Below are 14,464 nucleotides of genomic sequence, written 5' to 3'. Positions count from 1 at the left end.
AGGGCTCTGGAGATCTTACCTAAATGTGCTCCTCTCTGGTTTCAAACTGGACCTCCATCTCATTGGCTATCCTCAAGAAAGTGGTCTCTAACCAGCTGTGAGCCCAGGTCAGTGCCCCCTTTCCCAGACAGTGACCTACTCTACACAGGTCTCCACTCATCCCTACACACGCCCTCCCTTAGCCTTGGGAAAGCTATGATCTAAGTTGAACTGCCCATGTTCCCACTGATGAGCTCATGAAGCCCAGTGAAGCCTTACTAGCTCTTGTTGAAATGATGCATGTTCTGAGTGTGGCAGTGCATTAAAAGGCACATGTCAATGGCTGCATCGAAGGCCTGTGAAAATTGACTGCAGACTTGGAGATAGGAGTGCGGGTGAATTTGCCAAGACATAGTTGCCCTTTTATACTTAGAAGTCTTATTGTATTTTGACCCTTGTGGGCAAGGTAGCCAATGGCTGCTGGGGACGTTACTTGATGAGAAGTTGTGATAGTTTTATCCACTTTAAAAAGTTTCTCAGGTTTCAGAACCTGTAAAGAGAAAGGAATAATAAAGATTGAACCCAGGGCCTTGTACATTTGTTAAGCAAGTGCTCTTCCACTAAGCTGCATCCTGTGCTGCTGAGGAATTTTTAAATTTTAAGGTAACTTGGTGTATATGTGTTTGTTCTACTGCTCCTCCTAATTGGTGCAAAAGGAAACTAGAATCGTCTTGGAGGAAGGATGGGCCTCATGACTGTAACTTTTTTAAAGAGACAGTGGATTTTCTTTGAAAATAGTCCCTTTTCCTTTGAGAGAAAACCTTCTTTAACATGCTGCAGTGGTGGCTTGCTGACTCAAGGCCAGCTATGGAATGAATTTTGTCTGTCTGTTCCTGATTCGGGAAGTGACTGAGAGGAGCAGGCTCCAGCCTCTAGCCGGCAGGAATGTCTTTTTAAACAGTCAGGCAGCTTCCCAGATTAGAAGGAGTCTATGCAGCTGATGTCACTATTTCCTGAGTAATTCTGGGTGGTTATTTACTGTATCTGGCTGCCAAGGGCCAGAATCTGTGAATGAGCCTCATTATTAGGACTCCAGGTTGCAGGCATGGAGGGAAGAGCCGATTGTTGCCACAGTTAAAGCGAAGATTTCAAAGACCTGCCGCCTACCGAGCCCCAAGGAGGCGGTGAGGAGTAGGGGGGCTGGCCACGCTCCCTGGGCTGCATTCTAAGGCGTATACAGGATGGCACACAGCCAGGACTGAGACACCGCCCGCATTGCCACGGAGGCCGCTGTGCAGCCTGGTGGTGGTAAGTGGGGCATTTCTAGCTTAGAGCAGGCAGTGCTTTAGAAGCACCTGTAAGTACTGTTGCAGTTTTCCTTGTTTTCTTGATGCGAGAGTTAGTATACTATTGCACTGAACTAGTGGGGAGATTTTGGCCCCTTGTGAGTTGATCATCATGTGCTGGTGAGTTGGAGCTATGTGGGAGTCTGCTTTCATGCAATCTGCCAGAGACATGTAGCTACTTGATACAGAGGTGCTTGGGATCTCTCAGGGTCCTTCTGTTCTGCGCAGGATAAACTCCAGCGTGCATACAGTTCATCTTGTTTGGCCTTTGTTTCATCAGGATCTTTTTCTTACCAACTGTCTTTCTTACCTATGGCTGTTATTTAAGTACACTTGCCAGTTGATACCATGGCTGTTCTAGAATCCTTTTGTGTAGGGCTAGAAACCTGATCACTTCGTGTATATAGGCTCCTTTCTCTGTGACTGTCTTCTACTGGGAGTAACTGGTGTCCCATAGATGAGTAAGGGCGGGTGATTTGACTGTCAGCTCCCCTTAACACAAAATGTGTTGTTTCTCCAGCACAATCCTGGAGGAAGAGAAGGTTCAGCAAGAAGAACGGATGAGGATGGAGTCCAGAAGACAGGCGACCGTGTCCTGGGAATCTGGAGGGAATGATGAAGCACCACCCAAGGTAGCTGACACTCCTGCCCCAGCTTTGAGAGTCCTCTTGAACTAAGTCCTCTAGAACTGCAGTCTCTGGGAGTAGACTTGTCTCTGCGACCAGCCCCTAAGTCATTGGAGGAGTAGGCACTGTAACATACTTACCCTCTTCTCTGTAAATTGCTCAGTGTGCAGCTCACCCTGTAGAAGCTGGGTAAGCCAGCAGCTATGAGAGACTTGATGTGAAACTGCCTTTCCTTCCTCGTGGTGCTCCCAGGAGGTTTAGGTGGGACTTAACCTTCTCTTGTTGGCAAGAGAATTAGAGCTCTCCCGGTCAGTCAGGGTTAAAACACCAGACTAGACCATGAGCACTAGGGTCTGTGGTATTTCAAATAAGCACGCTTTCACCCACCTGCACCCCTTTTGCTTTGATTTTGCCGGAGCCTTATGTGCTGCTCCTGAGTTGTGGCTGCTGGCTAGGTGGTGGAGGGACACTGCATTTGCTCTCAAGCTTTGTCACGTTCGGCATGACACGACACCTGGCCTTCTCTTGTCATGTCCTTTAACCTAGGGAGGAAGGCTGCTGCCTTTTCCAATAGCCGGCCAGTAGGTGAGGGTTTGGGACCCAGATGGCCTTTGCCACTTTGCACACCGTAAAAAAGTCTTCACTTCCCTTTGATTTTGGATGGGGTAGACTCTTTATACACCAACTTGAATAAATAATCTAATTCAGACCTTTTTCTGAAAAGTAAAAGGATAACAGGCTTTTTTTTTTAAAGTTGTTCCCTGCTATATGATATACTTTGTTAGCTAAAAAATTATTTTGTTTTGAAAAGTAGGAATCTGGTAACACAGAAACTGCGTGAGTATTGTACCAGGTGTTTTATCATGGTGTCTGAAATCATATGGCAATCCCGTGTTGAGCTGTGAAGTAGTGAACCTGGCACTCCCTGGAAGTGAGCATAGATGCGGAGCTCAGATCAGTCTAAAAAAGCCTCATCAACCTAGTTCTTCACAGACGGCAAAAACCCACCGCCTGAGGGAGTGATACTTTGAGACAGGCATTGAAGAACCAGATGTTGTTCCCAGTTTAACAACTGCAACAACAAACTTTTTCCTTACCTACAGAAAAGACACCAACATTTCATCCCAGAACTAATGACCCTCCGTATGGGCTGTTTACCATTTGTGTGTGAGTTTTTGTTTTCTTTTGTCTTAATTTGATTTGGGGATTTTTGTCTTTTGCCTCCTGCCTCAGCCTCCCGATTTCCTGTGACAACTGCAAAGTAGTCCCATATTGGGAGGCAAGAGGAATCTCATCACTTAGTTCTCAGGCCTGAGGTCAAGCAAATCTCTTCATTTGAGGCTTGGCTGGTAACAGTCTAATGACAGGGTGCATTATTCTAAACCTCATTCTCTTAGTTTATAGGACGGAGATGTTAGTACTCCTGCCTCTTGGAGACCTTGTTGGAAATGCACCCGGTGGCACTTCTCTAAGCTAAGAGTAGCTCTGCCACAGAGTTCAAACTGCCAGTGTCTAGGTATCTTTAACTTTTCCTAATACTCTGTTGGGTTTTGGGGGTTTTTTTTGGTTGGGTTTTGGGGTTGTTGGTTTCTTGTTTTTGTTTTTTGTTTTTGTTTTTGTTTTTTTGAGACAGAGTTTCTCTATGTAACAGCCCTGTCCTGGAACTCTATCTGTAGACCAGGCTGGCCTCGAACTCACAGAGATCCGCCTGCCTCTGCCTCCCGAGTGCTGGGATTAAAGGTATGCGCCACCACTGCCCAGCTATGTTGGGTTTTAAATTTTTCATTTTGACAGATTTATTTTAAATTAGGCTCATGTGGTAGAGGTGGTTTGGCTTCTTCTGGATCATAAGTAAAAAGACTAGCTCATAAGTTTTTAAGTATCCTTCCTGTGTGTACTCAATTCCCCCACTGGTGGTGCTTCCAAATTCACATTCTGAGGCATTCTTCAGGATTCTTCTCACCCCCACCCGACCCCCACCCCCACCCATTTATTTGTTTAAAGCAGAGGTCAGTTAAATGCTGCCTGATCCAGTTCATTGCACTTTTGTTGGAACACAGCTTCACGCACTCATGTGGCCATTGTGTAGGCCTTCGGACCAAAGATGGTCTCCTAGTCCTGCTTTACTACTTTGACAGTTGAATGAGTGGGACTATTAGTCAGTGTCAACAAACTTCGCCAGTGAACACTATATCCCCACCACCATCACCACGCTCATACCCTGAGAAAAACTCACAGTTCATGGAAGAGCAGCCCTGATGAAGTGGTGCCATGTCGAGTGAAGGCCTGCCCAGCACGCTATTTAGATTGGTGAACTTGATGGACATTTTCTCATAAAATAAAGGGAGTAAAAGCCCTCACTTCAATGAAAACCATTCCTAAAACTTTAATTTTCAAGCAAAAATTCTTAATTGTGAGTAACTTAGCGCCTTGACCATGATAATTTCCAGGTTGATAGGCTGTTTTGGAGGTGTCACAGCAACATTAACATGTGATTGTTAGAAGTTATTGTGTTAACTTCCTGGGAGATACAGATAGACATCTGTTCACTCCAGAGAGGGCTTCAATGATCAAGTTCAGCTTGCTAGACCAGGTGATGTCTTCTTGTTCTTACAAAACTGCCACTGTCCTCACCTAACTGTGAGGAGCGCAAGGCATAAGAAGGGAGCTGGTTCGTGCAGAGGCCTGAGGCAGAGCTATCCTAGCTTACTTGATTTAAGAATGTGACTCATGCTGGATGGATGGCTCAGGAGTTAAGAGCACTTAGTGCTTTTGGAAAGGACCTGGGTTTGATTCTTAGCACCTATATGGCAGCTCACATCCATTGACAACTCCAGCCCCAGGGGATCTGATACCCCCTTGTAGCTAGAGTTTTCCTGCCTGGCCCACAGTCAGGACAAATCTCTCTCACCTGCCAGTCCCACAGCCGCTCAGACCCAACCAAGTAAACACAGAGACTTATATTGGTTTCAAACTGTATGGCAGTGGCAGGCTTCTTGCTAACTGTTCTTACAGCTTAAATTAATCCATTTCTATTAATCTATACCTTGCCACATGGCTCGTGGCTTACCGGCATCTTCACATGCTGTTCCTCATCATGGCGGCTGGCAGTGTCTCTCTGACTCAACCTTCCACTTCCCAGCTTTATTCTCTTCCTTGTCCCGCCTACACTTCCTGCCTAGCCAATGGCCAATCAGTGTTTTATTTATCAACTAATCAGCAACACATTTGCCATACAGAACATCCCACAGCACCCCCTTCTTACCCACAAAGGCACACACACATGGTGCACATGCATATATGCAGGCAAAACATTCATATGCATAAAGTAAATCCAAAAATTGTTTAAAAGAATGACTCACTGTGTGATGTTTAGTAGAGGTTTTGCCTTGTTCAGGTTGATTTCTTTCATGTTATTTTTTATTTGGTGAAGCATAAATGTATTTGCTAGAAGAGTAGAATTGTGGCACAGAAGATTTGGAGTTCCCACTAATGTCAACTGTGTGAGCCTTTCTGCTGCACCTGACTATTCTGAGCCTGTTTAAAGTTCAGTGTAAGGATGGTGATACGACTTTACAGCATTGTTGACAGAACGATCCATTCAGTGTATACAGGATACACTGCGTAAGCCACAAGTGTGTGTTTTTCCGAGTGTTTTACATGCCACTTTCTACATTTAAGTGGATAACTATCATACAACTGTTGTCCCATCTTGACTTTAGAAGCCTATCCCATACAGTTAATGCACTACATCATTTTCTTAATCACCACCTTCCTGAGCTGTTTGATTCTGTTTAGCCACTCATTAGTTGGCAGAAGATATTGCTTGCCCTTTCTAATTTTTATGAGCAGTGTTCTTAAGAACATGTATGTGTTATGTGGGCTTAAATCCTCATTTCTCAGGTGGGTTTGCTGGGTCTTATGGTAATTCTATGTTTTGTTTTCTCAGGGATCAGCCTAGTACTCTACATATCAGCTGCTCCATTTTATGTTCCCAGCAGCAGTACACTAGGCTGATTCCTCCACTGCTCACCTCACTTTTATTTGTGTCTTCTTTCTTACTATCCTAGAGGTCATAATACAGTCACTCATTGTGGTTTGGAAATTGCCCAAAGGTGTTAGGCATCTTTTTTGGATCAGTCTGTTTTCTTTCGGGGTCTATTCTGTGTTGCCAGCTCTGTCCACTCTTAATCAGATGGCTGTTATTTTAGTGCTCACCCGTGGGAACTCTTGTCTTGCTGAGTACTTTTAATCTTCAGTTTGGCCTACCTCCTATGGTGCCACTTGTAACACAAGTTTTTCATTTTGGTGATATAAATTTTATATATGATTTCCCTTTTGTCCATTGAGTTTTTGGTGTCATGCCCCTCCCACTCCCCATCAGGTGATTGAAAAGATTTGCTCCTGTTCCCTTCTAATGCTGTTACAGTTTGACCTCTTAGATTTAGGCTGTGAATCATTTTGAGTTAACTGTCAGGTAAGTTGTGGGGAAGGGTCAGTTGTTGAAGACTCTTCCCTTGCTGAAGTGTCTTGGCTTCCTTTGATTGTTCAAGTAGTATTAGCAATATCTTTACTGTGAGACATTGTTTTTTCAGAATCAGAAGACTCATCCTTATGATGCTTTGTTGATTTGTTCACAGCCCAGCAGACCTGGTTATCCTAGCCCAAGGTCCAGTGAAGGATTTTATCCCAGCCCACAGCACATGGTCCAGACCAATCACTACCAGGTATATGAGTTGTAGCAGATATACAACATGTTACTTGACTGGTCAGCACTTATGTGGTGGGAAGAAGCTGAATTCATTTCTGTTCTCTGGTTTGTCTATTTATTTTGGTGAGTGGAAGCTAAGAAGCTAGTCGCCTTGGTCTTTGCCTTGACTTTCATGCCCTTCCAACCTTACACAGGCCTACAACATTCATCAGTCACATCTTAAAGCAGGCAGGCCAGCATCTGTGGCAGTACTTAGATCCATTCTCTTCCCGCCTGCCTCTTAGGGGCAAGGAAGAACTAATACTGAACTGTAGTTTTTTCAGAAGACAAAAATGAAATATAAAGCACTGTCGCTGTAAATGAAGGCAGATGAGATAGATGGCCTGCAGATGAGTGTGTGGAGGAGTGCTGGGTTTGAAGCAGCCATCCAGGAGCAGAATAGTTAGTCAAGGGAAGAACATTAACATTGAACTGTAATCCCTGGATAGGCCCCATTGCTAAAGAATGCTAACACCATAGTGTCAATGTTCATACCGTGGCCCCATTCTTTAGAAGGCGTCTTTGTGCCCTTCCCAGCCAGTCAACCTAGTCCTAGAGGTCACCACCCTTTTGATTTCTGTTACCTGGCTAGCAGAGGTGTGTTTTGCCTGTTACGGAGTCTGATGTAAGTGGAGTGGGGTGTGTGCTTGAGGGGTCAGGTTTTTGTCTGTGACAGGGTTTACTGAGGACATTCCAAGGGTTCCTGAGAGCAGGTTTACATAAAGGACTCTTGGGCCAATATGAAGAAAAAATGCTTAGCCAGTACTAAGGTCCTAGGGGAGAAGGTAGGCACTGCTTCTTAATAGAAAACAAAAGGCCATAAGTGGTAGTCTAGGAAAATGGGTTACTGGGTAAGTTTCAGACTCTGTATACAATGTGTCACTCTCTACACACTCATGTAGAGCCAAAGAAGATTCCCATCACTAGGAACTAGTTGAGGGGTGATCAGTCAGGCCTGTGTTCTGGGAGACACTCCTTAATGATAGTCACCCTCTGGAGCAAGGAGAATAGGTCCCCAAGTGTATTCATCTACTATGTAGGCACTTAGAACATGAAAAGGAAGTCTCCCACTCCTCCAGGAAGGATGCATAGTGGAGTATGTTCCAGCTCAGCAGAAGAGCTGAATCTCTGATCAGAACAAAGATGAGAGCAGTGGGAGGTGTGTGGATAGGCTAAAGAAGGCAGACAGACTCACTTCTGACTAATGAGAGACCAGGTGCTGGCATACGCACAGCCACCCTGCAGAAGAGCCAGGGCCTACCTACCTGGCTCTTCTGGAGGTCAGTGCTCAGCTGACCCTGACCCTGACAGGGAGATAGACAGACAGACAGCAGCAGCAGCAGCATCTGCTTTCTGGGGTAGCTAACAGTTCTGTGTGTCCTCACAGGCATGCAGGAAACTGGACAGGCTTGAGGACATGTTTGCAAGGGTCTGATCCCACTACTTTGGAAGCCCCTGAGGATTATTTAGAAAACTGCAATAAGTTACAGAGAACCTCTTCTTTCTAAAAAATTTTGAAAGTTCTATTAATAATGTAGGACTTTTTAATCAAAAAAAAAAAAATAGTGGTGTGGGGCTCGAGAGATGGCTCAACAGTTAAAAGCACTTACTGCTCTTGCAGAGGACCTAGGTTTGGTCCCCAGCACCCACATCAGGTGCTCACAACTGCTGGTAACTGTAATTTCAGGGAATCTAACCCTCTCTTCTGGCATCTAGCACCTGCACGCAAGTGATGCACATACAGACAAGCAGGCACATACACACACATAAATATATATAAAAGTACAAAAAAACAGTGGTGTTGCACTAGTATCCAGTAGGTTTTTTTAATTTATTAGATACTGTCCCTGGGAAGTTTGAGCATTTACCAGTGCTCAGGGACCTAAATGTGGACAAACCTTTGCTGAAGGACAGACATGTTGATGTTTGGGAATGTGAATTTCAACATGCATTTATCTCATCTCACCAAGTGACTGGCAGCTCTGGCCATATGACATCCTGAGTCTGCTCCCTGTTCTCTCAGTTGAAGAGAAGCCATTTCAGGAGACCTTCTGCTTTCCTTGTGTCTGGGTTTTGTCATCATGTCCCCCTGAACATTCTCTCTGAAATAGAAGACATGGCCTCTCCCACCACCATCAGCCTCTTGTTCACCGGAGAAAATCATTTTGGATTTTTGTTGTGGTTTTTATCCTTGTTTGGAGTGAGTTTGTAACTTTGGGGGTTTTTGAAAAGATCTCACTATGTTGCCATGGCTGGCCTGGAACTCATAATGTACACTCCTAGAGATTTGCCTGCTTCTTCCCCCCAAGTGCTAAGATCAAAGATGTGCATCACCACACCTGGCATGTTTGGAAGTTTGGGGACAGGATCTCAATATGTGATTGTAAGCTAGCCTGGGACTCACTGTGTAGATCAAGCTGACCTCAAACTTAGGATCTCCTGCCTCTGACTTACAAGTGCCAGGAATATAGGCCATATACCACCATGTTCAGCTCTACTGTTTGGTGGGGTTGTGTTTTGTTTGTTTATTTGTTTGTTTTTTTAGACAGGCGCTTACTTTGAAGCCCAGGCTGGCCTCAAAGTCTTGGCCACTTGCCTTAGCTTCCACGTGCTAGAATTACATGCTTTCACCACGATGCCCAGCAGGTATTTCATGGTTGCTGTAGCTCTTGCTGGGGCATGGTGTTGAGTTGGGGGGGAAAGGCAAATTCTGGAGCTGAACATAAAACAACTGTATTGTGGCTCCTATTACCTTCATATCCAGTGACCTTGAGTACTTCTATGATGTACAGATTCCAAAATAAAATAATTTCTTCTTTTAAGAGCATATGGTGTGGAACTGGGTGGTGGTGGCACACGCCTTTAGTCCCAGCACTTGGAAGGCAGAGGCAGGTGGATGTCTGTGTTTGAGGCCAATCTGGTCTACTGAACGAGTTCTAGAACAGCCAGAGCTACACAAAGAATCCTGTCTTGAAAAACAAACAAACAAAAAAGAGTTTGGTGTGGTGTGGGTGTGGGTGTGTGGGTGTGTGTCCATGCACACCAGTCCTTGTGTATGCAGGTTTATGTGGAGGTCAGAGGACAACTTTGAGTGTCACCTTCAGGAATGCCATATACCTCCTCCTTTCATTGGCCCAGAATTCACCAATTAGCATAGACTGCCTGGCCACTAAGCCTCAGGGATCCCCATCACTGGCATTACAAGTGTGTGTCACGATGCCCTGCATTTTTACTTGTGTTTTGGGAGTCAAACTTAGGTCTTCATGCTTGTAAGGCAACCTTCACCAACTGAGTTAGCATTCTAGCATCAGAAGTAACTAACTCCTTATGTCCTGGGATATGCTCAGATTCATTGTCGAATGCAGAAGCAGAAAATTGTCTTACCTGAAAGTTTCTTTAAGCACCCGTTTCTGGACTGGAGAGATGCCTCAAAGCATGGTGCTCTTGCAGAAGACTCTAGTTCAGTTCCCAACATCTACATCAGGCAGCTCACAACTGCCTGTCTGATGCCTTTGGCCTGTGTGCACCTGTATTCTGATGTACATAACCACACAGAAGCATATATAATTTTAAAATAATAAAAGTAAAAAAAAATTCAGCTTTAAAAAAAAAAAACTCATCAGGGCATTGGTGACACACACACGCCTTTAGTCCCAGCACTCAGGAGGTAGAGGCAGGTGGATCTCTGAATTTGAAGTCAGCCAGGGCTTCACAGAGAAATCCTGTCTCAAAACAAACAAACAAACAAACAACTTCGTTTATGTGCCCTATCAGCTACCTGCATTCCTGAGCTCCTGGTCACCTTCTTCCATGTTTATTCCGAGTTCATAGTTGATCATATCTCAGTATTCTGTTTCTATCCTGCACTTGAGGACCCTTGTGATTATATTGGACCCATCCAGATAATTTGAGTCTCCAGTTGTGTCCATGATTTAGAGGCCCATCTATAAGGTCCTTTTTGTCAAATCAGAGAATAGACATGTTCAGAGGATCAGAGCTTGAATCTGGGGCCTTTTCTGCCTACTGTGTGTGTGTTCTCCTTATTAGGAGTTGTTTGGTTTTGGGCATCTAGCAGAAGCTCTGTTCTATCAGAAGCTTACACTGCCTCCTGAATCACTCACAGGTCTCTGGCTACCCGGCTTCCCATGGAATCCCAGCCATGGCTGGCAGCATTTACCCGGGTCAGGCATCTCTTCTGGACCAGACAGAATTGTGGAATCACAGACCTCAGGAGATGTCCATGTGGCAGCCCAGTGTGGAGGTAAACAGAGTGTTCTTGCTATGACCAGTTAACAGACAAAGTGTGGTTTAAGTCACCTGTTATTTATAAATCTGAAATTGCTTAATTGTGATTATTTAATTCTAAAATCTAGATACCCCATTTAGCCAGTTATATCAGTCCATACCAGGAATTCCAGATGAGGCAGGAGGAGTGAGTTCCAGGCCAACCTGAGCTGCATAGCCAGGCCTTGTCTCAAACAAAACAAAGGCTGAAGAGATGATTCAGCAAATAAAAGCACTTTATCAGAGCAAGCCTGACAACCTGAGTTGATCTCCAGTATACACTGTGGAAGAAGAGGACCAAGTCCTGAAAGTTTTCATCTAACTCTATCCACATGTATGGGTACACATATATAGTAATAATAAAGGCAAATGTAGGGGGCTGGAGAGATGGCTTAGGGGTTAAGAGAACTCGCTGCCCTTCCAGAGGACCTGGGTTCAATTCCCAGCACCCACGTGACAGTGCATAACTGTCTGTAACTCCAGTTCCAGAGGACCTGATACCTGCACATAGACATACATGCAGGCAAAACACCAATACACATAAAAATAAATAAATCTTAATTAATCTTTAAAATTTAAAGAGAGAGAGATGCCCCATCTACTCAGTCTTTTCCAGTTTTATGTTTCTACCCTAAGTGCTAATGTATTCTTTTGTGTGTTGAACAGTTTCTTAGAAGCAGCCCATACACATGAATATTAGACACAGTAAATCTCAGCCTTCAGAGAGATGGCTGAAGTATGTCCACTGCTCTTTGACTTAACAGTTTTGAAAGACCCACAGCACAAAGTAGGAATATGAGAACGGACTCAGGAAACTCAGTGTTCTGTCGACAATGTCTTTTCCAGGACTCAGCAGCTTTGGACCTTCGAGGGATGGGTCAGGTGCTTCCCCCTCACCTGATGGAAGAGCGGCTAATCCGACAGCAGCAGGAAATGGAAGAGGACCAGCGCTGGCTGGAGAAGGAAGAGCGATTTCTGGTAACCACGCTGCAGAGCACTCAGCCCCATCCAGGTCTACCTCACACACTACTGCAGAACTCTGTTTCTAAAGCAAAAGGCTTACTTTACATCTGGTCCCAACCCTTGCCATCATGGGCTGTTTGTTATTTTTTATGATATTTTAGGAATCCAGTTCCAGAATTTTGTAGTGTATTATGGCTCAGAGATTTCTCTGGGTTTTTTTTTTTCCATTGCCACATTGTTTACACAGAAAATGTTAGTGTGAAGGTAAAACTTTGATCTCAGCCCTCTAGACGTGTGCTAACATAGCTGCACGTCCTGTCTGCCTACTGCCCCTGCTGTAGCATGTCTGACAGACGTATCTGGACCTTGAAGAGAATGATCTTTCAGGCAGCTCTTGCTGACAGCCTCATTCAGAAGTCCCTCAGGGACAGAGAGCTCTCTGTCTGATCCTTCTGGATTGCTGAGTCCTTGCCTCAGCACTGGGGTTTGTGAGACTTGTTCTTTCTCCTCTCCAGCCCTAGAAAAAAATGTAGCTAGAAAGAACCAGGATTCCTTACTTCCACAAAGTCTTTCTTAGTAGTTTTACCTGGGGAACCCAAACCTGGCTTCTCATGCTTTGGCTGAGTCATTATTCACCAATTGATTAGATTTTGTCAGTTTGATACAGGCTAGAGTTACTTGGGAAGAGGGACTCTCAGTTAAGAAAATTTCTTCATGAATCTGTAGACAATTCTGTAGAGCATTTCTTAATAATGATTGATGTGAGTGGGCCCAGCTCACTGGGCGCAGTGCCACACCCAGGAGGTGGTCTCCAATCGTGTAAGAAAGCAGGCTGAGCAATCTATAGAGAAAAAGTAGCACTCCTCCATGGCCTCTGCCTCAGTTCCTGCCTCCACATGGAGCCTGACCTGAGAGTTAAAAGCTGAAATAAACCCTTTCCTCCCCAAGTTTCTTTTGGTCATGGTGTTTTATCTTAAATAGAAACCTAAGATACCACCTTAGTGTTGCCCTTTATGCTAAGAGACAAGGTACAGAGAGGGCAGGAGCCAATTCTTGTCCTAAACTCTTTGAGGTCTATGGCAGGAAGTACTTAAATCAACCAGTGGTGGTATTGTAAGGTAGTGGTTTCAAGCTGTACTCTGCAGACTTCATCAAGGTGTGATTCTAACTTCATTCGTTGGATATAGCTTTCTCTTTTTGAGAGGGGGGGTGTGTCTGCACTGTGTTGACAATTGAATCGAGAGTCTCATGCATCCTAGCTAATTGCTCTAACACTGATCTACACAGGTTAAAGTACATTCCACCAGCTTGAATGCAAAGGCTGCTCTGTTTAAAGTAAAGTTAAAACAATGAAAGCTTTTACACTTAAGCTGGTGGAATGTGCTTTAGCCTGTGCAGACAGCTAGTGCATTGAGTGTACTCTTGGAGAAGTCCTAGGGCCAACTAAGGGAACAGCCAGCAGTTGCGGGCATGAGAGCCAGATCACACTGGGAAGATTCTGTTTTTCAGTATTTGTTTTTATTTTTTTTTTTTATTACATTTGTGGGGGAGGGCATGGCTTGAGTGTGCTCTGGCATGTCATATTTCAAATGTCTGCCCCTTCAGAACAGTATATCGTCTCTTAACACATGTTCTTAGCAAAGTTAACAGTGAGAAATAGGACAGTAAACAGTAGCAATATTGCTTATATTCATATGGCATTTTCTATATAATGTTCCTGTATAAGTCATTCAATTTTCACAGGTACCCTGTACAATTAGGACATGTTAATCTTAATCTTTTGTCCAACCCCTTGGGTGCCATGTGTGCCTCAGAATTCACTGGTTTTTTTCAACCACTAAGAAACTTAATGTGTGACACAAGTTATTGTTTTAATTCTCCATTAAAATACCAGAGTCAACCATTAACATTTCTACACAAAATACAAATACATTACAGGGAAATAAAGATAATTTATTTTTTTTTGGTCAGGTCTTACTACTAAATCAGATACCTTTAAACTAAAAAAGTTTAGATTTTGGGAGTAAGGCTGAATAAATGGACTTGTGTCTCTTCATTGAGGTAAGGTGCAGATACAGAGCAGTGGTGTGTCAGCACTGGGAACCTATGCTCCATGCAGAGTGGCCCTCCAGTATTGCTGCATATTCTTCTCTGTGGGACTGGGGTTTACCATGGTGAGCTGTCACGTCCCTTATCACATGGATTTACATTTTATATCCCTTTGGAGAAAAAGAGTATCCTATATTTTCAGGATCTTCAGTTAGTTAAGGCAGATCTAGATTTTAAGTCATGTCACAAAATAATAGTAATGGTAGTTGTGGTTTAATTCTCCTAATCTGAGTAGTCAATTTGGGAGTGAATCTAAGAATACACTCATTGTTCCCTGACCTATATCTTCAGCTTTTTTTGTTCAGAAAGCCTCCCCACCGTGTACACACACATACACAGCATATGCTGCATTCATTCATTTATTTATTTATTTATTTGTTTGTTTGTTTTTCAGAGCTGAGGACCAA

At 44.0% G+C, this 14,464-nt stretch overlaps 1 protein-coding gene across 31 annotated transcripts in view; it reads left to right on the top strand.

The window, feature by feature from the left end:
• Positions 1–14,464, top strand: part of Ptk2 (protein tyrosine kinase 2) — a 228,806-nt gene that overhangs the window by 189,911 nt on the left and 24,431 nt on the right. For 30 of the 31 annotated variants that reach the window (XM_052747987.1, XM_052747980.1, XM_052747975.1 and 27 more), the window contains 4 exons: positions 1,846–1,957; positions 6,592–6,678; positions 10,825–10,962; positions 11,832–11,963. In XM_052747987.1, the coding sequence (XP_052603947.1) occupies positions 1,846–1,957; positions 6,592–6,678; positions 10,825–10,962; positions 11,832–11,963 (469 nt within the window). Of the gene's footprint in view, positions 1–931; positions 1,288–1,845; positions 1,958–6,591; positions 6,679–10,824; positions 10,963–11,831; positions 11,964–14,464 lie in introns of those variants that run through there. The other variant, XM_052747988.1, reaches the window with a different exon arrangement.

The sequence above is a fragment of the Peromyscus californicus genome, unplaced genomic scaffold, assembly GCF_007827085.1.
Source record: "Peromyscus californicus insignis strain IS unplaced genomic scaffold, ASM782708v3 Scaffold_20__1_contigs__length_68692818, whole genome shotgun sequence".
In the NCBI taxonomy this organism is placed as follows: Eukaryota; Metazoa; Chordata; class Mammalia; order Rodentia; family Cricetidae; genus Peromyscus; species Peromyscus californicus.
The sequence above is the reverse complement of the archived record's forward strand: the minus strand, read 5'-3'. Positions and strand labels throughout refer to the sequence as shown.